The following is a 24,181-nucleotide window of genomic DNA, read 5'->3' on the forward strand; positions in this document are numbered from 1 at the left end:
AATTTTACTGGGTTCCTTCTGCATGTTTGGTTAGTGGTTGATTTCCTTATGAATGTATAAATGGACTATGTATTCTGGGGTATCTGTTAATGTATTGGAGAACGCTTAGCGGAAGACAAATATTTTGCACCACGTGACCTTGGCTGCACGCCTCTGACTGTTGCTCTAGGCTCTCGGTACTCTATACGCAATGAATTAGCACCACCTAGTGGCCATTTGATATCACCTCTACAAACATCCTTCCCGAAGTCTCTGGCATTAACTTGCGCGTTGTGTACACGGTTAGAAAAATTATCAAATCTATACTGCCGCACCTTAAAATAATATGTGAGGAATGAGACTGTGAAAACGATTTACTTTTCTTGCTTGTACACCGTTAAGATAAGAAGTAGTAAATCATTTCAACTGTTGTTTGTTTGTTTGGATCGGAGAGTCTCCTGAATATTAGGTGGGTGGGGGAGAATTAGCACCTTCAGTAACACCTATATATAATAGGTATTATCTTATTAAATCCTACTCATTACGAGAAGCATTTGTACAGAAAATGAGCTTTACTTTCCTCAGATTGTTAGCCAGTTTTTGGAGGAGGTGGGAGGTATCCTCAATTATTCATTTTAAGACGCTGTGCAATAAAACATTGAGATTACAAGACAATTCAAAGTATGTCACCTGCGCCCCACGAAATGTACGAAATTCCTTTTGAATACTATTTTTTCATCTTTGTCCAAGAAGTTACTGTTTCCATGACTTACTGAAGACGGGTTTAAAAGGTCAGAGAAGTTGACGGTGAGTGCTGCCCCGCCCGCACACAACAGAGCGTTTTTGTTGGAGTTGCTGGCTCACGCGCCGCTTTTAAACTATAGGAAAGTCGCGCTCGTGCCAAGCACGGCAGATGTTCATAAAACGCGACTATTCTGTAAACACCGTGAAATTTACTAGTGCATAATGTAACCCCCGCTGACAGGGGTCTTGAACAGAGGGTATGATTTCACTGCCTGCTTTTCTGTGGGAAGGGCAATTAATTGGGCTTAAACACTCGTTATACGGCGCAGTTGCCATATTCAGGTTTTGGAATTTGTCAGGGCCACTGTGACTACATAAACTAGGTACACGTGGTGCTAAAATAACTTGGAAGGGCTTAGGAAACATCATAACACATACTCATGTTGCGTTTTTGTACTATAATATTTACTGTAACGTTAATAGCATTCTCTAACCCATTCATTGCTCGGCTCTTCTGATTTATTGTAACGGTTGGTTTGGGTGTCTCGCTTATTGTATAAAACATTATTGGAGACATAGTTTCTGAAAATGTCACTCTGCTAGTATTATTTGGGTGGTTGGTTTTAAATGAGTTTGTCACACAAAGCTGTTCTCGAATAATATGTATATAATTATAAATGATGCATCAATAACAAGCTTTTGCCTCGCAAGAAATGTATCAAACCTGCGAGATTAACTGAGTTTAATTTGAAAATGCATTTTAATAGAGAAATTTGAGTATGACCATGTGAATACATAGAAAAACATAGATTAAGGAATCGCTGGATGAAATCCGTTTGATGCCGGCAACCTGGTTTATTCTAACCCAGGTTTTCCGACGGCCCCACCCTTCGCCACTGCGCACCTTTCATTATGAACAGTAATAACCTGTAGAGGGAGCCACACCCTACCTTGGATGCCTTAGTAAATCTCAAGCGATGTCCGATAAAGCAAAAAAAAAAAAAAAAAAACCTGTGAATCTGTGTAACCTGTGCTTGGCGCCGCCCCCCACATACCAGCGCCGCACGCTCCTCTCTGATTGTTGTCAGTATTAAACCCACCAATATAAGTCGCCAGTTGTTATACCCTCCTCCGGGAAGCGAAAGCCAGGTCCTCGTCTGTGAGGGGCGGAAAAAAGGGGCTGCTATCTCAAGAAGCGAAGACATTCTCTGCAAGTCAATAAGGATCTCTTACAGGTACTGCCTTGCATGCATGCGCTGTAAATATGGTAGCACGTATATAACTTTACTTAGGGTTATCTAAGGTGAAGAGCGGTTACTTTATGAGCAACGGAATAGCTTATATACACAAGTAACGAATTATTTGCGGGCTTTTTAATGTAAGAATCTAAGGAACGCCGCGTCAACTTTACTGAAAACAAAGACACACTTTATTTTAATCAGAAAAGTTATTTGAGAACTTGCTACTTACCCGTGCGCGTTTTTTTTTACCCCCAATTTCGTTAGAAATATAAATCTGATCGTACAGGGTGTTAATTTTATAATGTGCATTTCAGTATAATTGAGAAGTATAATACAGTCAAAATTCAATGGGTCTTCAATACATGTACCTCAATGGGAATCATGAAAAGAAACAATAATTATTAAATGCCGGTATAAACAAATATTGTCCTGGGCGTAGATGCAGTTCATGAAAACAACACACGAAGTTGCATTGCAGGACACAGGGCGATTGTGATCCATGGGGGAAAGCGAAAAAAAAACAGAACTCAAAAGTATTTAACACTCAGCTGGAGGGATGCCAGTAAAAACAGTGCGTAAGCACGGGGTGAAGTTCGGACTCGCCCAACAATTCAAATTCTGATGTAATAACTCATATTAAATCCTATGTACTGTCATGAGAAAAAGCGAGTTAACATAAGCAAAGATAACATGTTCCTCTCACCCCCCCCCTCATAGCCCACAATGTTAAGGATCTGCCTGTGCGTTTGCGCCATGATCAGCCGCATCGCTTCGCAGGAGGCGGAGGAGCCCGTAACGTACACGGTAGGTCGGGTCCGCCTCGCACCAGCATCGGGGGAAGTATCTTAACGCTGTTCAGCTTGTTAATTGTCTGAATTGTTTCAATTAATAGTGCACAGATGGCTATGAATTTGATCCTGTTCGACAAAAATGCAAAGGTAATCGTTAATATTTTCATTTTATGCCAACAAAACTTTTTTGAATTGCGTAAAATCCTGCTGCAGCATTGCAGCGTGTTTAACGTGTTTGTCGTGTCTCCGTTTATCCTTTTCGCCCATCAGATATCGATGAATGTGCCATCCTATCTGACGCCTGCAAAGGGGGCATGAAGTGCATCAACCATTTTGGCGGGTACCTCTGCCTCCCCAAGAGTGCCCAGATATTCATCGGCAACGAGGACGAGAGTCCCGTGGAGGAAGCCCCCGCTCCCGCCCCCCCAACATGGGTCCAGCCTGGCCAGGGGGCAGGCTCACATAGTAGCAGGCCGGTGCGATGTGCTGTGGGGTTCGCACCAGATGAGCAGAACTACTGCAGAGGTAGGCACTCGCAAAGCCCGACAGCCCCTCCTAAAGCATAAAGGTGGTCCAGGTAGATATGCTGGCTGCGGATTGGCTGGAATTACGCTCACAAAATTAGAAGCTGTTTTTCTGGAGGGGAGGAAATATGTCACTTCCAGAAACACCTTCAATCATACGAGTCCCTCAGGGTCCCTTAGTTAAACTGCACACACACTTAGATCCCATGGGATGACCCAGTTCTGAGTCAGGGTTAGGTTTCTGCTAGCTCTGGGTGGTGGTCAGACTGCTCTCCGTCAGCCGCTTTCCAGAGACACGAACCTGGAGAGCAAGCGAGGCCTTTGCAGGCACGTCGCCATAGCTGTGAATATCGTTTTCCTAAGTGAAGATTGGTCTGTTTCCGCTGAAGAATTACAGCACTGTGGGGTTGGAGGTAGTACATCAAGTCACCGGCCTTTTGTGTCACGTAAATAAAAGACGGCGAAATACCATCAGTTGTGCAACTCAGTGTTATTATGTTAAAATGTTATTGCACTGTGTTTTTCAAACATGGGGGGCTTTGGAGCAGTGCCAACTGTCACGCTGTGTGTTTGAAAGAAGTCATTTATGTTTAGAGAAACGTTCCAGGAACCAATTAATAGTGTGTGGCTTGTAAAGGCAACAGAGTAATGAAAGCAATAGGCACCAGTAGAAATGGACATTGGGTGGTGTAGTGGTTAAGGGGCAGGGCATTAATTATGAAATTCAATTATTAGGTAACCATTCACATTCGTGAGATATGTAGGTTGTGGCTGTTAAAGATAAATACTGATCAGACTGAATGAATCGGTTGTTGCCTATTGCAAAGTCAAATGAATCCTGCCAATTTTTTTCACTTCACAACAGTAATCATTTTACACAAGAGAACCCTTAAGTTAAATAACGCTGTTTCAGAAAATAGTCTCATTACAAGAGGAAACCTTTCAAAAAAGAAAGTGTTCTCAACCTTCAAACACTTGCACAGCTAATACAATTTATATATTTGGCATAAGCGCAACTGTTGATTAATTAGAAAAAAGATTGATTTGGCTTCATATATTTCTGGTGCTTTTTAATGAATGAAGTATTTTCCGCCGCACAAAGTCCCTCAGCAGAATGTCTTAACCCTGCTTCTGCCTCCAATTTGCCTACAATTCAGCATGTATGCCTGGCTGCATAGAAGGCTCAGTGTCTGCCAGGTGTCAGCGAATCAGCTGCCGCATCGGAGCGGGCCGCTTCGTGCCGATTGGTGGAGCCAGCGCAACACTCTGCGCTGGCGTATGGTGACTCGCAGGCACCAGGAACTCTCGGTAAATCCGCGTAGCTGAAAAATCAAGCTGATTCCTTTGGTCCCCACCCTCCATAAAAGAGTCAGTTTATCCTGCCACTGGGGGGCTGGGGACTCCTGGTCATAACCGGTGAGTGATAGAGTCCAGATTCTTGCTGCAAATCAAGCTGCAGGGGTCAGTCCGCGTGCGGGGAAGGCGCCTCGGCCGACTTAGTCACTAAGGAGCCTCCTTTCATTTTCATTTGAACTTTTTATTACGAGAGAGCAGCACATGGACCTGAGCCGCTGGAAGGTTCTGTTCTTTCCACATTTTCGTATTGAAGTGATTCATCAGCCTTGCGGCAACACAAAGACAGGTTTGTTGTGGAGGACTAACGAGAGCCGGAGCGATTAATTCCTGTCAGATGTTAGAAAACGCGACTCGCGCGCCCCATCTGCGCCGCTCGGTGCAGCCTGCGACCGAGATCACTTCCGGTGTTCTCCAGTGATTCTGCTGCAGGTCAGGTGTAGGTCACCACTTGGTTGTTTGGTTAGAAGATGCTTCTGCATGAAAGGATGAATGGATCCCGTGAATTTCGCCTTGGGGATGCAATGCGACATTTGCTAGCCGCGATACTCGTTTTGCTTTTTCGTTTTCGTTAAACAAGCGAAAGCGAAAATCCACCACATGTCTGGAATACGACGGGGGCAGAACCGGTGACTTGATAATCGATATTAGCACAATGGGGGGAGGGGGGGGGGTGAACACGATAAAAAACAGGTGCAGGGAGCACAGCCAGTGGCCCCGCTGACCTCGCCTGCTGTCGAACACATCCAGGGGCCGTCTGTTAGCCCATTTAGTAGTGAACGACAAATCCAGAGCATTGCCGAAAGTCGAATAAGGGCTGCCACACACCCCCCCCCCCCCCCCCCATCATCTTCAGTCGTTCCTTGGCCCGATGCCAAGTTATGTTGGCTCGGACCACTTCCAGTAAGATATTTTTGGCCTGCTGCAGTTTCCTCTTGAAACATGAATGCTGCGATGCTTTGAAAGTTCTGGAAAGCCGTCGTGGGGACATGTTACTCAGTTCCCCTCCTTTATACTCGAAAGGCCCCGGATTAAAAGAATAAACAGTGTAGATCCACCCCACTAATCTGTAGCGCTGCCCTAAAATTATCCTGGAATTATCTCAGTGGTTGGAACGTTTCATCTTAAATGTTTATGCTTTAAAACAGGTAATCAGTGCCTTAATAATGAAGGAACGGTCTCCGTTAGAAGTTTCTTCAATCTTATTTTTATCTGTACAATCAGAAAGCATTCGCTTAAATTGACGTGTTCGACTCTCTAAACCAAGGGAACAAAACACTTCAAGTGGATGTTTAAGGTCCGAGGATTTTTACTTGCGCATGCATTAACACTTGTGTCCTTCTTACTCACCATAGTGCCCGATATAAATACGACAAGACAGTCAGGACAGCAGCTGATGATTATTAACAATAAATGACAAGTTATAGAAAAGATGCTCAGTGTTTACATGGGCGGCGGAGAGGGCGATACCAGTACCATGATGGCTTCTCGGTGCAGCAGCCCGGGGGGCGACCCGCGGTTTTTTCTGCGAGCTCCAGTTTGTTTAAGTCATTAGTTAGTAAAACACGAAGTGCAGATCGCTCTTTAATTACTTGCAGATGTGGAAGCATTTCAGTTTCCCGTCCAGCAGCGCGCCTCTCCCATGGGTTGTGGTAGGGGGGCGGGGAGGGGGGGGTAATTTGGTGTTTCTGAAACGAGTGTTTTATTATCCATCGGAGTGCTCAGAGGGCGCTAGGACACCCCAGCGGCGCTTCCCGGGCTGATGTCATGCTTGGGGATCGCGGGTCCCTTTGGACTCACGGCTGCCAGCTCAGGGTGCATTTCTGACCAGCCGTTGCCCCCCCCACGAACCCCATGTCAGTGGCTGTCGTCAGTCCGAACGCGCTTCCTGATGTGCAGCGTGGCCTCGCTTTCGTTCGTCACGTTTCCCAGGACGGCAGGAAAAATAAACTCGCCCTTTTGCGCAGTACGATTATCTGCCTGCCACATCACGTGTTTGCTTCCGTTTTATCTGACCCCGAGTGACCGCGAAAGCGATGACAGGCAGAACAAGGGCGGTTCTGTGGAATTCTCAGTCCAAGTGTCATGCAGTGGCACTTTTACCTTCAACAGTAACTTTTCCATTGTAGTTGTCCGTGTCATTTGCCCGATTTTGTTAAATATCGCAAATCATCTCCCTCTCAGATGACTGCAAACCGGAGCTTGAAGCACATGAACGGAGCACACAGTAGTTTTGTACAGTGGTTACTTTTAGGTTCCACACTGAGAGCACCGGGGAAATAAAATAAAATAAAATAAAAATAAAAGTTGGTTGTACCCCTACCCAGTACAATGTGTAAGGAGACAAAGATTGCATGTGTTTAAAGGCTCTTGGGATTCCATGTGTCCGTTGTTAAGTACAGCAAACATGGAACATAAATTTAATGGTTTGTACAAGCAAATGGTGCATGTTTTTTTAAATGAGTGTTATTAGGGAATTACAGTAAGCTGGGCTGCTCGTTTCCCACACATAAACAGAACAGTTCTAGGAGTTTTCGTGAATAATCATAAGGAACAACTAGTCCAGCGGCCTGGAGGTCCCTCTGCACGGAGCAGCGGGGATGTAAAACAGTGGCTGTTAATTAATAATGCATTTAGCATGATGCATTTCGGGGTCTGATTTACAAGCCGATGTTGGGAGAGTCCGTCACCACGGCGACCCTGGAACTGGCTGCTCGGCTTGTTTCTGAAATGGCGGGGAGGGAGGGGCGGCTCTAGTGGCAGTGTTTACATTTCCCATTAAATCTGTATTAATCGCTGGCCCGCTGCCCTTTCCGAGTAACTTTCTTCTAGCTGCGCAGCTGTGCTTAATGGGCTTCACGCGGCGCTGGGCCGGACCCGGGGGCCCAAAACCCGACTCTGTTTGTCTTCATAAGCCCGTTACCGTTGAAAAACCCCCCGAATCAAACACACCTTACGCCAGAGCACACGGCAGCAGGAAATCTGGACTCCATAAGCGCACGGAAAGGGGATGGGCGGCCGGGGGCTACGTGCCCCCGGGGCCCCTCCATCCAGCACGGTGCGTGGCCTGCATCAACCGCCGGATCCGTGTCACCATTGGCTCTTCGGCTTCTGTGGTTAGCACCGAGGCCCCCAGCCCAATAAACTGTCAGTGTGGTGCCTCCTAGCATAACTGCTGATGGAAGTGGTTTCTGTTTCCATAACTTGCTTCTCTTTCATTTCAGTGAGAGTGAAGTCACTGCCTACAGGGAAGTAGGTGTTGTTATTAAAGCTCGGGTGCATGATCTCAGCTGAACCAGCCAACCCTGGAAGTCTTTGTCGGTTCCCCACCGCACTGCCGTATAGTTCCACGTCACGGCAACAAGAACCTGAAGCATTACTGCCAGCCTGTCAGCTCTTTAAAGGGCCCATTTTCTTACCACTCAGCTGGCTGGTTTACAAAGCTCTGCTACAGGTGTCATGTTGTGCTTCAAACTGGTATGACGTTTGATTTTACCTGCCTAATAAATCCTGCCATTTTATTCATGGCAATATTTTTTAATCCCAGAACCTTGGACTGTATAAGACGGACAGACGAATGGATGGATATTAAGTGAATTAATTTCACTGCCTCTGCTTGAGGGGAGATTTTTTTTCCTTATATATGATGGAGTCATTCGTTAATCAGATCTGAAGAATATCGTTACGTCATACATTCATCTGTCTTTCTCGTTTATGGGCCCTGGGTCACTGTAAGCCCAGAGCCTCTGCCAGGCAGCAAAGGGCATGAGGCAGAGGGCACTCAGGGTGGGATGCCAGTCCATCCCAGGGCACACTTATGTCATACAGTAATTTGGCAAAAAAAAGAGTTCTAAATGCAAACAATGTGGATTTACAAATGTTTGTTTTGTTTACGATATGCTGAAGTCATTATGGTTGTTTATATTTCTAACAAGCACTGCTAGGTTGTACAGACAGTTTGGACACTGTTCCTCCACTGTATGACATGAAGGACACATTGTGTATACAGGAAATGGTCACATGGATGCAGAAATCAGCATGTGGATACCAAAAGCTAGCTGACTCATGGTATGAAGCAAACCTTGCGCAATTTTTTTTCCCATAGAGTGTTTGTGAAGGAATTTTTTTTGCTGTAGTTTTTTGGTCAACATTTACCTTCCTTATTTGCCCCTAGTGGGTCACCGTAGATAATAAGCAAACAGAAGGAAGTATACATTGATAAACAGTTATGAGAATTTATAGCGGGAAGCTGCTGGTGATTTGGCTCCCTGATGGGGCTGAGCGGATCGTAGCCTTCATCGCGTAGCGACGCAGATTTGATCCTTCAGCTCTTTTGAATGAGCTCTTCTAAAGTTCCCGGAACCACTGGCAACAGGATCCTCTGAGTGGTGAAAATGAAAGGAATAGATCCTGCAAAAATAATTGTATATGATCACTAGCAACCTTTATAACTGTTAGCAGGAAATGCCTGCAGATTCGATGCTATCGGTGTGAAAACGTACTTCCCATACTTTAAGAACCGTCCACAAGAAAAAAAAAACATTCACGCATAAGGAATGTTATGCCGATAAGGCAAACAAAACGGATGCTGATCTTAGGCTGCTCTTCATTCTCACGACTTATCTTCGCACGATGAATGGAGAGATGTCAATGCCAAGATCTGACCTCAGGATTGCTCTTCTGATGAGGGAGAAGAGCAGATACTCATAATCTCGTTCCCATTTTTCATGCTGGTTTTGAATGACTTGACATCCTGTGTTCAGACATTGTTTGCATTTTGACCAAATAAGTACTGTCACGCTTGGCTTGCAGTTTTATATTAGTCATTATTTAGTTGAGTAAGTGATTGAGTGGTGAGCTGGTTAACTTTCGTTGAGTTATAGTGTGAGGACAGGGACTGGTCCAACACCTGACAGACAGCAGGACAATAGATGTGATAGCCCCTTTCATGACGGTCTGTCTTTCCTGACCGTATATAAACTATGGGAGACCCGGTGCTTATAGCTGATTGCAAACATGTTTTCCCTGAAAGACAGCAAATAATAACATACTGCTGTGTTAATGTGAGTCCTTTGAGGCCCGTGTAATTACACGCCAGTAGGCCGTTCATTAATTTCCGTCGGTGCGAATCACAACACATCCAGTCAGGCATGAATAAAGTCAGCTCTTTCATTTCTTTACCAAGAGGACCTACTGAAGAGGCTTTGTTCATCTCTCTGAAGCTTCAAATGGCCCGTGTCTACGGTGGCGTGATTCCCGAAAGCAGTTGCTCACTTGCTCACTTGCTTTAAAGCCTCCCATAAGTATCTCCCTTCAGTTGTCTCGCCCCTGCATTTTTTTTCGAGGCATTTGAACCCAGGTGGTATAACCGGGGGTCCTGCAGGTGCCGTACCTTCACTTCTCTGATCTCTGAGAAATCGAAGGGCAGGGCTTTTCTCTTTTTTTTTCCACCTCGCAATCATCCAAGAAGTCCTCAGGTGTGGGTAAGCTCCCTGTACGCCTGAAGCAGGCCCTGATGGGTCTGATTTCAGCTTGGAGTGCCATTAAAGGAGAAGCTGGTCTTAAGGCAGCGTTTAATCCAAGATTGATTGCGCTCATAGCCCCAGTCGTAAGAGCGCATCGCCCGCAAGGCATTCCCGTAAGTGGTGGATGTTGTTTTCTCTGCCGGAGATGTCCTGCAAAAGTCAGTCATCATGCGGTGATGACCATCATTAGGCACTTAAGTTTACGTCAATACGCTGGTTTTGAGGGAGAAACTCGTATTTCAAAACTTTTCCCTTAGTAATGGCAGTGAGGGAAAACAGTAGGGCCAGAATTAAAGTGAAATTGCCTGGTTCGTAAGTGGCCAGTGTTGTTATTATTCATGGAATACAACACAGGATTTGGCGAGCCCTGAGCTCAGCTCCCCCCGTCCACTTTTCGATGTCTTGATCTTTCCGTTGACATCATTTGAAAAGTGGCTTAAGGTCTAAATCGCCGTCCTAAATCACTGGCTCTTCTGACTTTATTAAGACTTGAAATATCACAGAAATTACGCCTCCATGGGACGCCTTGAGCGAGCTGAAAACCAAACTGGCTTGGTTATGTAGAAAAACTCAACAGGCTTTTATTATACATAAAAAAAAAAACAAGATTGCACAATGATTATAAAAGAAGATAATACAGAAGATATTAAGGTGTAGGATTTTTCGCTATATTTGAACAGAACTGAACTGGAAGCAGGCTTGTAGCGCAGCAGGATATTATGGATCATATAGTCAATGTCACAAAGAAGGCTTGTACTCCTGCTTCCATCGGACAGGGGTGTTTATAATATTAAAATGTTAGCGAGGCCAGTATTAACTCTTAGATGACTGGCTCTGAAATACTATGTGTTTTTCAGCCTGGTTCTTTAGCAAAAAAACACACATGCTGTACGTTAGCTGCATAATTGAAGTTTCTAAGTCATCGAGTAACACACATTCCTTCTAGTTCTTTCCAGAAGAGTAGACAAAAAAGATGTTTTTTTTGCACTTTCTTGTAATACTGCTGAAAAATAAGCAGCATAAATGAAATCCACTACAGGACTACTTTTTCAACAATGTTGCATTATGAATTTATGCACTTCAGCACCAAGTGCTATTTTTGATGATGTATTCTCATATACAAGACATGGAAATGCAGATTTGGGGACCTCTGATGAAGGACATTGTTCCTGAGGCTGTTGGTTAAGGTCCAACTGATTACTCCAATTAACTACTCAAGACAGGATTAAAAAAAAACAAAAAAACGGAAAGCTTAGTTCTGTAGGTCATGATGCGTCCTACGTGTACAGAACATACAGTATACTAGACTTAATTTGTTATGTGTCAGCCAAGGGCGGGCATACATTCTAGCCACACCCCCATGCACATGGCCACGCCCCCACAGCCACACCTCCTCAGATGTGCCCAGTTTTGGGCTTCTCTGGTGCAACAGCAAAATGAGTGCAGTTTCTCTGTGGCTCCCATCACGTCGTGCCCGGTCATGATTTCCAAGGAGGCAGGGAAGTACATTTGACCCAAGCGAAGTGTATTTTTGGAGCGTAATTATTGGCTGATTCTTTGTAATTGGCTACAGTGTTGAAGCCCTCTGGCCCACAAAGCTGTCTGTCACAGTGATAATTCATGGAGGCCGTTATGGGACCAGAGCAGCTGGAGCAGCAGGTGTCAGGTGGCTGCGGTTCTCGTTTAATTCCCAGTCACGGCACGGCCGTTCACAGCAAGAAAAGAGCCCGATCCGTGCCCCCCCAGGGGAAGCCATCTCCCCACCGCAAATCGACAGATAACCTTCAAAGCTGTTTATGTGAGTTGGAGCAAAACCAGGAATCTGCTCGTTTGCAAAAAAAATAAAAAAGGAGAGGGGGGGAGTCTTTGCTGGCCAGCGCTTTGCTGGGGAGGGGGTGGAGCGGGGGACCATGAACCATTTCTCAGATGAGCGGTTGGGGTGCTGCAGCCCTGTAGGCCCGTTTGGACTCTGCTCAGCCAGGCCTGCTGGTCTTGAGCTCCAGATAGCAGATAGCTCATGTCCCAGCTTAGTGCTTCCAGTCTTGATGCCCACACCCATCCATCCATTTTCTGTAACCGCTTGTCCTGTTTAGGGTCGCAGGTGGTCCGGAGCCTATCCAGGAGGCTACGGGCACAAGGCAGGGAACAACCCAGGATGGGGCGCCAACTCATGACACCTGGTCAATTTGGTCACTCCAATTAACCACAGCATGTTTTTGGACTGTGGGGGGAAACCCCATGATGACATGGGGAGAACATGCAAACTCCACACAAGGAGCCATTGGTCCCAGAGGTGTGAGGCAAAAGTGCTAACCACTGCACCACTGTGCCACCCCTCAATGCCCACATTAACCGTCAGGCGTGAGGTCAAGTCACTTTGCACCTCGTGAATGAAGCACAATTGCAAATAAAGGAAAATGTTGATTTACAGAGAATGAAAAGAGTAGGTTCAAGTTTGCTCTTACATCGAAAACACTCTTCTCAGTAACGTTTGATCCGGTCGTGAGACACAGTTCGCAAAATGATGCCGGCTGTTAGCTTGGATCAGCCCTGATCTTGTTTTTCCGTTTCCACCTTCTAGCAAAGCTAACTAAACAGAGGGTCCATGGAGCTGTGTGATTCTTATTTGGATGAAATCCCATTTTCCATTACAGTGACTCAGCGAAAAACACGACTCCCCTGTGTGTCCGGTGGGCGATCACTACGGCGCTCTGCACGTGTCAGCAGTAACGTGTGGAAGAAAAAACATGACAATCTGAGAAGACGGGTAGTAGTTGGCTAGATGCTCAACATGAACTTCAGAGAGGTGGAAGGGTTGCCAAGGGTTGGTGTTTTCTGTTTGCCATAAAATGACTCGTGGGATTCATGTTGAGGCGCCATGTCAGCTTATGGGGTAGACAACAACCGCGACATGCCTCAAGATTGGGGCTTGCAGGGGCATTTTTGGCTGTCTTCTGTTCCATGGGGCCGTTTCCACTGTGACCCCCGGGGGGGGGGGGGGGAGGGGGGGCCGTAGAGATCCTGTTAATGAGCCTGTAAAACCACACTAAAGTTACAGCCACCAAGCCTCCATGGCTGAAAGGGTGTGGAATCCCTCGGCATCAAACCCTGGCTGTATCTGAAAAAGATCCACTTTTATGACCGGTGCGGAAAAAAAGCAGGGAAACCACCGCGGGTGGGATCTGCGTCCCCCGGTGAGTGAAAGAGTTATTTACGAACTTTGGCCACAGAGATACTGGAGAACAGGAAGACTCCACTTCACTTTAAACGCATCGCCATGCTGCAAAGTAGCGCATACAGTCACGCCTTCACAGTCTCAAGGGTTAGCGGTGGGAGATCCCTGCAAATATCACAATTCGTGGATAATAGGCACCCCTGACTTCTACCCATAACAGTCTGCTAGCCCAAATGATAACATTAAAAGTCTATTTATTGCTATTATTACCTGTTTCTATTGCGCGTGCCCAGGCATTTACGCTAACAGATATTATGTATCACTGATATTTATATATTTTACGATTTTATATGATCCAAATCATTCTCAGTATTCTTTTTGGCTACTTCTTCTGCGAGTTTATGTGATCTTACGGCAAGCTTGAAACATATCTGTGTAATTGTTCACAGTCAACTCGTGAATAACAAAAATTTGTGAATCTGGAGGGGCAACTGTACTTCCAGAGCACATGGTTCACACTCAAGGCATAGGAGGTTAGAAAACTGTGTATAGACCATCGATGGTGTGTTCAGAACATGCATAGGTAATACTCTGTTTGACAGAAGCTTCCTTTCCTTACTTTGGAACCCAACTTAATCTTGAACCAGCATTTCAGAGAACAACACTGGGAGCAGTTAAATGCCGTAGTTAATGAGGCTGGACTCCACCTACCTAAGCGCCCTTTGCACATAGATCATGGGTGGATCCTTCAGTTTTCCATACGCCCAGTCTGTTTTGCCTTAAAAATGTCAAAATCCTTGACACATTTGTCACAGTTGGTACTTGGAGATCCAAGAGACGTTAATGCAAGTGGGACTCTGGGCTTCTCTGCAAGCCGTCAGATTTCCGGTGACAGATGACGTGGGGAGCACGGATTTGCTTCCATGTGCTTTTCTGTCAGTAACGTGGTAAATGTATGGATTAGTTGGGGTGTGTGTTTGTATCCTTCAAGTTTTTGGGGATAATCCCTATTGCGGGGGCCCGAAGGTGTTCCACATTTTACACTAACATCGGGGTTCCTGACGAAAGACAATCTTTCCAGGAGGGCAGGCCTCGTCAGCGGGAAAGATGCCTCTGGAGACTGTGGTCATGGAATTGACTCATGAAACCGTCATATTTAATGAAAGTGATTCCTCCTCTCATCTGTGGATGGAATCTCTAATGCACAACCTCTGCCTGCTTTTCCAGCAAAAGCCGTGCGATAAATGGACGTCTGTTTACCCTCAAGAACGAGCTAGGAGCACTTGATCTTGTTGTCGCGTGACAAATGTGTTGGTGCCTGAAAGCAGAACATTGCTGTGAGGACATTTCCTGCTAAATTATTGTAGCTAACTGTGGGTCTTCCCAGCAATCTGCAGACAATCTCAGGGCAAATGGCTGAACACATGAGATGGTAGTTTAATCGATCAGAAAAGCAGCAAAGAGATACGAATAGACAAAACTCTTCAGTTCATTTTTTGTTCTTTTTTTTTGTAAGAGCTCTGCTACTGTTTCATAGTTTTGCTCAGGGTCATTATAACAGGGTTGCCAACCTTGGTCAGCTAGCTGGTATGAAATTTTCAAATCAAATGTAAATGCACACGTTTACTTGTTTGAAAGAGTTTTATTACCTTTTATTTAGATTTATGATGGAATAATATAGATTTGCCGTAAGATTTCTTGGGTGAGCGTGAGAGTTTGAAAGCGTGAGCGCCATGCTCGAAGTGTGACAGCTGGTGAGCCTGGTATGCATATCACGCTCCCATTAAAATCCTGTTTCTGTCACTCATCTTGTGTCACGGTTCCTGTAGCCTTCCTGTGTCTGTCACTCATCTTGTGTCACGGTTCCTGTAGCCTTCCTGTGTCTGTCACTCATCTTGTGTCACGGTTCCTGTAGCCTTCCTGTTCCTGTCACTCATCTTGTGTCAAGGATCCTGTAACCTTCCTGTTCTGTCACTCATCTTGTGTCATGGTTCCTGTAGCCTTCCTGTTTCTGTCACTCATCTTGTGTCATGGTTCCTGTAGCCTTCCTGTATCTGTCACTCATCTTGTGTCACAGTTCCTGTAGCCTTCCTGTTTCTGCCACTCATCTTGTGTCATGGTTTCTGTAACCTTCCTGTATCTGTCACTCATCTTGTGTCATGGTTCCTGTAACCTTCCTGTTCCTGTCACTCATCTTGTGTCATGATTCCTGTAACCTTCCTGTTTCTGTCACTTATCTTGTGTCATGGTTCCTGTAGCCTTCCTGTATCTGTCACTCATCTTGTGTCATGGTTCTTGTAGCCTTCCTGTGGCTGTCACTCATCTTGTGTCATGGCTCCTGTAGCCTTCCTGTGGCTGTCACTCATCTTGTGTCATGGTTCCTGTAGCCTTCCTGTGGCTGTCACTCATCTTGTGTGACGGCTCCTGTTGCCTTCCAGCTCCTGTCTCAGTAACAGGCACATGAGTCTCAAGAGCCCCCCTAGTACTAATAGTCATGTTTGCAGTATCCTTGCAGCACGTGGTCTACAACCACAGACCACCTACCGTATCCTGGGCATATGAGCGCGGTTTCCACATGTCAGGCATTAAAGACCAGTCCTCAGAGTGTACTTAGGTCAGGTTTTTTTTGTACAGTTCAAAACTTAGGAAAATTGCCCATCAAGAAGGTGCACAGCAACAGCCTGCAAGTGTCCGACATCATCTACAGCAGTGGGAGGTCAAAATATGATTTTTTTTTTTGTCCTTATAGAAAGGCATTCTATGTCTTAACTGAGAAGTGAAATTTACTGCCCAGATGGGAAGGATATGTTTGTGCTGTTGTCAGGCACAACCACGAGTCAAGCAGTCATTCACACAAAACAAAAAATAAAAAATTAAGCCATATTCTAAACAAAGGAATTAGTGTTGTGAAACCTCAACACAAACAAGCTTCGCTTTCTTGGCGCCCGGCGACTTCTAAGCAGCTCATTGGTGTAAATTATTTGCCACTCTGAAGGACCTGGCGATGGGACATGACAGCAGTTTAGTAAACGTGGATTTCCTGCCCTGCTCGCAACGTGCCGTTAGCTTCTACTCTCAACGAGAAACAGTGTGTGTCCAGGATGTGGAATATCTGTGTGTTTATGGTACTTATCGCCCTGGTTACATGTGTCACATGTAACATTTGGTTTATTCACTGCGCCTGTGAGCAGCTTGTCCGCATCTGTCGGACAGCCTGGCTGTACTCGTCCTCTGTCGTCCACGATGGGGACTGATGAAAACATCATTTTGGTTGTTTTTGATACAGCCGGTAAGGTTTTGAGGCCTTTGGCACGTGCAGGAGGTCCCGCGGCCTGTCAGCCAGCTGTCCCCGGCCAGTTTCCACCGCTGGTCTGACCGCTTCTCATCACAGCCAGCCTTCTCTTCCCTTGTGCTCTCTGGGTGAGAAATGGCAGGTAGCATGTTTATCCGGGAATATTCCAGCTGATGGATGTCTTTGGCCACACCAAATGGAAGCTGGGGGTGATTATAAGAGGCGTCAAGTTTGGGACTCATTCCTGAGCTGCAAGAAGGGTCAATTCCATATTCATGGAGGTAAAACACCGGGCAGATTCAGAGCCTGAACAACCTGGACTCATACTTGCAATGGCCTCTTGCACATGGGTTGCATCCATCGGTCGGGGAGTGAAATTGAGCACAATTCCTTCTTGTCACCACACCCTTGGTGAACCAGATGGTGCCGCTTCCTTCCGTCTGGCTGCCGTTGCTGGACCCGGGACATGGGAGGTTTGTGCCGGGAAGCGGGAAGACTGCGCCAAACCCAACTTGCTACTCGGCTGTGCTGTTTTGAAATTTTTATTGACGGTGCCTCTGCTGAATGGAGTCAAAATTAGGGAGGAGCTGAGTTTTAGAACATTTCTGGATCTCCTTCCCAATTATTCTGGAAGAAACACATAGTTTTACTCCATAAAAGGAGGTTTGTTGGGAAGGTTTTGGCTCTCTACGTCTCTTTATTATTATATTTCCAATTATTATTCTACTACCATTTATTTTCTTGACAGATGTCCTTATTCAGGGTGAGGCCCGAACGATGATTTACACTCCGTATTCCAAAATTGATAGAACAAAATGTTTTGCCTAACATTAACTCAACTGGATGTAAAAACTACACAAGGTATTGAACAATCATCTACTGGCTGACATAAATCCCTAATCCCAGCCAGCAACAAGCAACTATACCTCCCTTGGGGTGTTTCGATCACTGAGTTCTTTTCAGCATCACAGTGTGTCCGACATGCTTCCGGTTGCTTCTTTCCACCGGCCAGATATCGATGAGTGTGCCACGGGGCGGCACAGCTGCGGCACTGACCAGATCTGCCACAACACCAGGGGCTCCTACACCTGTCAGTGCCATCCAGGATTCCAGAAAAGCGGAGATCGTTGCGTAGGTGAGTCAAACAGAGTAGAGAATCAAGCTTTATGGACTAGAAAAGCAGCTCTCCAAAACGCGCAACGGCATTCAGGAACCCAAGAGCACATGGTTTTGTTGGCCTTTTTGTATAATCCCATCTGCATACGAAACACATTCCAGTGACCTTTCCGTGACTTGCCTTCTCAGACAGAGACGAGTGTGCGTCCCGTTACTGCATGCACAGATGCGTGAACACCGTGGGCTCCTACTACTGTGAATGCAACATTGGCCACCAGTTGGCGAGAAACAACCACACCTGCGTGGGTAAGTCGCCCGGTATCGCGTGCGTGGTGGAGAACCTGACCGCAGTTAGGTGATGTAGCTTGTCCCAGAGATCCTGTTAGCTATTTCCCTGTTCGGTCCGGATTTCCTTTTTGGAAGGCAGCATGCCGTTCCCTGGCTCGGTCTGCAGGATGGCGGCCAGGCATGTGAGGCATCAGTATCGCAGCATTCCCTTGCTTCCCAGTGTTTAGGGGGCCCGGGACATGGAAAGCACGGCATATTTAAGACCATGATGTGTGTATTACATTACTTTTGGGATAGCTGTGTGGATTCCTCTGGATGTTTTACATGTGTCTGCTGAGAATTTTCAGGTTGCAGTTACGAGTTGTGCTGCTTCGCAGTAGAGCGGCTCTGTACCTCTGACTCATAACATATTGGCAGGTCTTTTTAAAAACATTTTATTTTATTGACTCCAGTACGGCTCTAACATATGCATACAGTTCAGTACTGAATACAGGTACATCAGCACATTAATCACATCACAAGTCAAGAGAAAGAAATAATAAAAAGATTATAGGGACATAAGAACCAAAGCAATTGGATAAAATGTCCCCAAACCAGCGTTTAACCAGCGTTGCATCGTTTATGTATTGGCAGGTTGGAGAAAGACACTCTGCTAATATTGATATGCAATATTTACCAATGCATTTTAATCAAAGTATGGACAAAACATTGGGGGAAAGTTTTGTCTGATTCACTTGGTGTGTTGCTCAAGAACTGAAGAGTATCAGACTCCCTGGCACTCACCTTCTGGTCTTTTCTGTTTATAAAAGGATGATTTTGGTTTCTTTAGTCAGTGCTGTGCCACCTTTGATCTCTAAACTAGAGGCATGAGTTTTATTTAATGTGGAAGCCGAGAGCACACGTCGCTCTCCTGCGGTTGTTCCCTTTGAAAGTCCTGTTGTGAGTTTGCTCGTCCAAACTTGTTCGCCAGGTGAAGCTTGAAAAGCAGCAGAAAACTCCCATGACACTACAAAGAGCCGGAGATCCAAGAGAGGATGGCATTGCAGGATTAGAGGAGGCTTATGAATGCTGTAGAAGCTGATCTTCTTAGATCTCAAAGGGACGTGTCAAGAGCACCAGCTTAATTAGGACCCACAATTCACTGCTCAGGTGCCTCTTCTGAGACAGCTTTGGACTACACAGTCAGGTGGAGACTCATGGAAAATAAACATCTCACCAGAAGAGAAGGGTTTGGCTTTTGTTGTGTATAAAAAAGGCAACAGTAATGGGAAGCTTGTGTTACAATCTGCATTTGCATTAAAAAGGTATAATTTTAGACAAAGACTGTAATTCTGGGTGAGCGGCTCTGGCCCGCTGTGACCCTACAAAGAACCAGTGGGTTTCGAAAACGGACAAATGAACTGTAATACTGAAGATGCCTCACTAATTACTCATGGGTGCTGTGATGCTGCCAGATATCATATTTAGTTTGAGGCGGGAGTTTTGTGTGGGTTTGACTTCGGTGAGGTTGCCTTTCGTTGCAGATATGAACGAGTGTGAGGTCTCAAATCCATGCCAGCACCGGTGCTACAATCTCATGGGCTCCTTCATCTGCCAGTGTGATCAAGGCTACAAACTAGCTGCAGACTCCGTGTCCTGTGAAGGTAAGCTGTGTGTGACCCCCCCCCCCCCCCGCCACACACACACCCAGCAACCCAAGACCTTCTGCCCAGATCCATGTGGAAGGTGTCACATCTGGAAGTGGACCAGCAGTACCTCAGTCGCATAGACACCCCTCATGTGGACATGGAGAACATCCCACTTGGATGCTCAGATGTGCTCCTGGTCCTCCTAAAGGTCTTCTATGCCCTGGCCTATTTCTGGACTACATTCCACGGTTCCTCAGCTGGAACGTAATTCTATTTCTTTGTGTGTGTACAGATATCGATGAGTGCAGCATTGCCGGCTACCGTTGCCGCTTCCAGTGTGTGAACAACTTGGGGGGGTACTCCTGCACCTGCCCGGAGGGATACCAGGTCCAGGGAACAGGAATGTGTCAAGGTACTGGCCTCCCCATGCATTATGAATTATGGTGTGCATTCCAGACCAGCCCAGCACTGCCTTCCAGAAGGGAACAGACTGAAGCGCTCTCCATTTATGCATTTAGTACCAGTGAGATATATAGTGGAATATGGGCACGTTCCCTCGATGAAACTGTCTCGGAAAGAATGCTGGGATAGGTAAAGCAAACAGGGTGTCTCCATCCCCCCCACCCCCCCAGGCTGCAGTTTATTTATGTTTGCACTGTTTGTCTTGCAGGCGATTCACATCCACCTTGAAAAGGCTCGCTATTATTTTATTTTTCACCCATCAGGCGCAGGTCTCCAATGTCAAGAAAAATGCATCCAATGATTCTCGGATGTCCCATCAAATGTAGATCTGAGATTCGCTCCTTTTGATGGTCTAGCAGTGATTTAGTGCCCGTGGTCTTCCTTCATACCTGGGGGGGGGGTAGATTCTGCATGCTAGCCCATGTGTGTGGCTGTGGGGGTTTCTCTGTGGGGGGTTTCTCCTGCGGGAATGCTGAAGAGGGTCAGCCACGTCTTCTCCTCTGGGTCACCTCCTGTTGTCATGTTCTTCAGAGCACTGCAGACAGTTATATCTTGCAGGCAGTATTTGGAAAAAACACCGTACTCAACCAAATCAGATGATAAATACCATCAGTTTGTAAACACTGCAAAATAGTAATGGAGATTGCTTCTGTGTGGTTTGTATCTCATTAGAGCACCAGCATGGGTTCCACACAAACGTTTTTCATTTTGCCTTCATCAGTGTGATTTCAGTGGATTGCTTATGAAACCAAAAACAATCGTACTTCCATAGTTAGCTTATAGGTAGCTAATAGATGACAAGGGGGTTCATTGAGATATTACCCAATTAATGCCATTTGCTGATTCATGGCCACATCCCCACAGGTTACCCCCCTATAACCCACAGAAAAGAGCAAGGCCATTATTATTCTAGGTCATTAATATTCAAAATGTCAGATGGTCTGGTCTTATTTTTCCTCTGTCCTCAGATGTAAACGAATGCGAAGGCGACAATGATTGCAGGGAAGACGAGATGTGCTGGAACTACCATGGTGGCTATCGCTGCTACCGCAGGAACCCCTGCGAGGAACCTTACGTGAGGACAGGAGAGAAGTAAGTCAGAGAAGCGCCCTCCGGTGGCAGCCTGACAAATTGCCTCACGCCGTCTGCAAGAGTTTGTTCTATCACCTCATACTGGACATTCAGGAAAAAAAAAAACCCTTTGTTTATGTAAACAGCCGCTGCTTCTGCCCATCGTCGAGTGCCTGCGAGGACCTACCTATGTCGATCGTGCACAAATACATGAGCATCCTGTCAGACCGCTCTGTGCCAGCTGACATCTTCCAGATCCAGGCGGCCAACATATACCCAAATATACAGAATACCTTCCAGATCAAGTCGGGCAACGAGGGGCGTGAATTCTTCCTGAGGGTCAGTGCCGAGCGTCTGCTGGCTTAACTAGAACGATGTGCTAGCGTTACTTGCTGATGTAAGGTTCCACACATGGTCAAAACGTTCTTTAGCTACTTCAAGAAGTTAAGTGTGGAATTTTGTTTTGATTGAAATTGTTTAGCTTCTGAAGCAGGTAGTAGCTACATTGTCCTTTTGTCTCTAACCGTTCCTCTGAAACCGCCCCCCCCCCCACAGCGCTCCAGCAATGCCAGCGCCATGCTGGTGATGACCAAGTCACTGACGGGGCCACGAGAGCTCATCCTGGAGCTGGAGATGATCACCTACAACATGGTCACCCAGCACCGTTCCAGCTCCTTGCTACGGCTCACCATCGTCGTGGGGCCCTACGACTTCTAACACCCCCCTCCCCCCACTTCCTGTGGTGCCGCTGCATCACTTCCTGTGTAAAAGATACCCAGCATGCTCCAGTATATCCATTTAACGCAGCGATGGTGGGAGATTACCAGCAGCTTGCTTCATTCCTGGAGGAAGATGAAGATGTATTTAAGATAAAAACGTAACAGAGCAGCTCTTATTCATTATTTTATTTTTGTTTTTAGTACTATTGCTTGGCAGGAGTGACACAGTGACTGGTGCTGATGTCTGTTGGCCCCGAGCTATAAAGTAGGGCCTAAGAGTCCATACTGACTCGAACAGGAGTTGCGCAAATGTCTTTGATGGTGAAACCATGAGCTTGCGAGACTTTTGGTTATTTATAAAGAGAGGAATCCTTTTGCCATTCAGAAAGAAAGCCTGACTCACTCGCAGTTAAATTCCTACAAGCACCTCACTTGCGCCTTCTCTCCATTTTTTTTTCCTCGGGGCCCCAGGAGTATCTCTGTCACCACGACCTACGTAGGTGTCGCATTTCCCAGCAGGCTGATTCTACACAGAGCGTCACTGAGCTGCTTAAAGACACAGAAAAAAGCCCCTGCTTATAATATAGTACGGAGATAGCTGTATGTATTATGACTCTTGTCATCGAGAGATGAATGATTTTTCCTGAGGGTCAGGGCCTGTATTTATACGTCAGTCACCTTGATGCAGCCTTCATTTTTAATTCTCTTGCAGGTTTGGCCAAAACTGTGGAATGGTTGGAATGTTGGTCAGTAAGAATAATTATGCTCTATACTCTACACATGTGCCTGGATTAACTTCAGTTACTTAGATACTTATTAAAAGCCATATTTTTATAGCTTGTTATTTAACTGGGGCAGTTGAGGTTAGATGCCTTGCTCAAAGGTACAATAGCAAGACCCCCCAGATTTCAAGTGAGTGATCTTTGGCTTGTGAGGCCCTGTCCTTATCCGCTCGGCCCAAATGACCTGCAACCAGCAGAACTGTTTTTGGTATTTTAAGTATTGGAGCAGCGTTGTGTTCTGGGCTGCGGCTGCTTGGTTGAACTAGCTGCCCTAACCATACGTGAATCTGCGGCCAGTGCAGGCAGTATGGATCCACGATTTGTAAATGATAGCACCCACAGTGCAGGCTTCAAACTGTGGGATTCATGTCAATGTCAGTCCTCCCCACCTCAAAGACGCACAATGTGCCTCACCCGGTGAGCACTGAAGCGTTATACGTCTAAACCGCTGCAACGGCAATAAACTCTGTCCGGTTTTGCTTTATTTCTTATTGCGGTACAAGCCGAGTTATTTTTACCTGAGAAGGAGTTATTTTCAGCGCGAAAAGCCTTTTAGAAGATGTCATGTGCCCCCCCCCCCCCCCATGAAGGCTTAACCGTTCCCTTTCTGCTTGTCCTCTTAAATTTTATACTTAAACTATATTTTTTCACACCTAATTCCTGAGACCTGTTACTCTGATGTTTGTGAAGTAATTTTGTAATTAAATAAAATTGAAAATGGTACATTTCTTCATGTGTTTGAGGTCTGGCTGAGGCGTGTCCAAAACAGACAATGCAGATGTTGGGAAACCTGGAGACATGCAGACATGGCTCAGTTTGGACCAGGGACAAGTAAGGAGGGGATCTGACCAATCAAACATTCCGTTTTCCTCTTATAATAAAAAGCAAACAGCTAAACTAAAATGTCCAGGTAATTGACTTCCTTTGATGTATAACTCTAATAATCTTCCTTCTATCTCAAGGGTATGCATTTTGTAATGTGTGCGATATGCAAACTGGGTCAAAAGTACAAAGTAATGTACAGCAAAGTTCGATTCGATGATTGGTGGTGGGGGGGAGGGGGGGGGGTTGACTCCCATCTGGACTCCTGACTCCACATGACTTGGGGTGAAAGTGCGAAGGTGAGGTAAGTCCTCCCCCATACATGACAGGCGTCTGCTGGAGATCTGAATCTTTGTTTTCCTGCTCCCATCACGAGGGAAATCCGCCCGGGAAAAATCGTGTTTATAATTCTGGACATGTTGTTAACCGCGGGCTGGAGGTGGGCCCAGCGCAAGGCCTGGCTCCGTGTTCACGCCTGCAGCCTTGGGGAATTCTGTCGTGAGCTGACAACGCTGGTGTGTGGGGAGGGGGTTGGCGATTGGGGGAATCCAGCGGAGAGCAGAACCGGCTGTTTCCCAAGCTCCCCGCTTTGGGTTTCGGACCTGGGGCTCTTGGGTGGTGAGGGCTGTACGCCATCCGCGGCTACCCCTGACCTTCCCCTCAACTTGC

The 24,181-nt window shown here is 46.1% G+C and overlaps 1 protein-coding gene across 1 annotated transcript; it reads left to right on the forward strand.

Annotated features, from left to right (window-relative positions):
• Positions 1 to 1,759: 1,759 nt before the first annotated feature.
• On the forward strand, positions 1,760 to 23,418 carry efemp1 (EGF containing fibulin extracellular matrix protein 1). The gene is made up of 11 exons (XM_049008685.1): positions 1,760 to 1,958; positions 2,682 to 2,768; positions 2,857 to 2,902; positions 3,026 to 3,280; positions 17,637 to 17,759; positions 17,930 to 18,046; positions 19,552 to 19,671; positions 19,949 to 20,068; positions 21,087 to 21,210; positions 21,336 to 21,528; positions 21,745 to 23,418. The coding sequence occupies exons 2-11, from the start codon at positions 2,688 to 2,690 to the stop codon at positions 21,904 to 21,906; spliced, it is 1,341 nt and encodes a 446-aa protein (XP_048864642.1). The 5' UTR covers positions 1,760 to 1,958; positions 2,682 to 2,687; the 3' UTR covers positions 21,907 to 23,418.
• Positions 23,419 to 24,181: the final 763 nt, after the last annotated feature.

The sequence above is a fragment of the Brienomyrus brachyistius genome, chromosome 3 (genome assembly GCF_023856365.1).
Source record: "Brienomyrus brachyistius isolate T26 chromosome 3, BBRACH_0.4, whole genome shotgun sequence".
NCBI classification, from domain to species: Eukaryota; Metazoa; Chordata; class Actinopteri; order Osteoglossiformes; family Mormyridae; genus Brienomyrus; species Brienomyrus brachyistius.

Excerpts from the sequence above, each read along its gene's own strand:
- efemp1 (XM_049008685.1), top strand. The coding sequence starts at position 2,688 with ATGTTAAGGATCTGCCTGTGCGTTTGCGCCATGATCAGCCGCATCGCT. Across the intron at positions 18,047-19,551 it reads AAACAACCACACCTGCGTGG|ATATGAACGAGTGTGAGGTC; the intron begins GTAAGTCGCCCG and ends CTTTCGTTGCAG. Across the intron at positions 20,069-21,086 it reads GGGAACAGGAATGTGTCAAG|ATGTAAACGAATGCGAAGGC; the intron begins GTACTGGCCTCC and ends CTCTGTCCTCAG.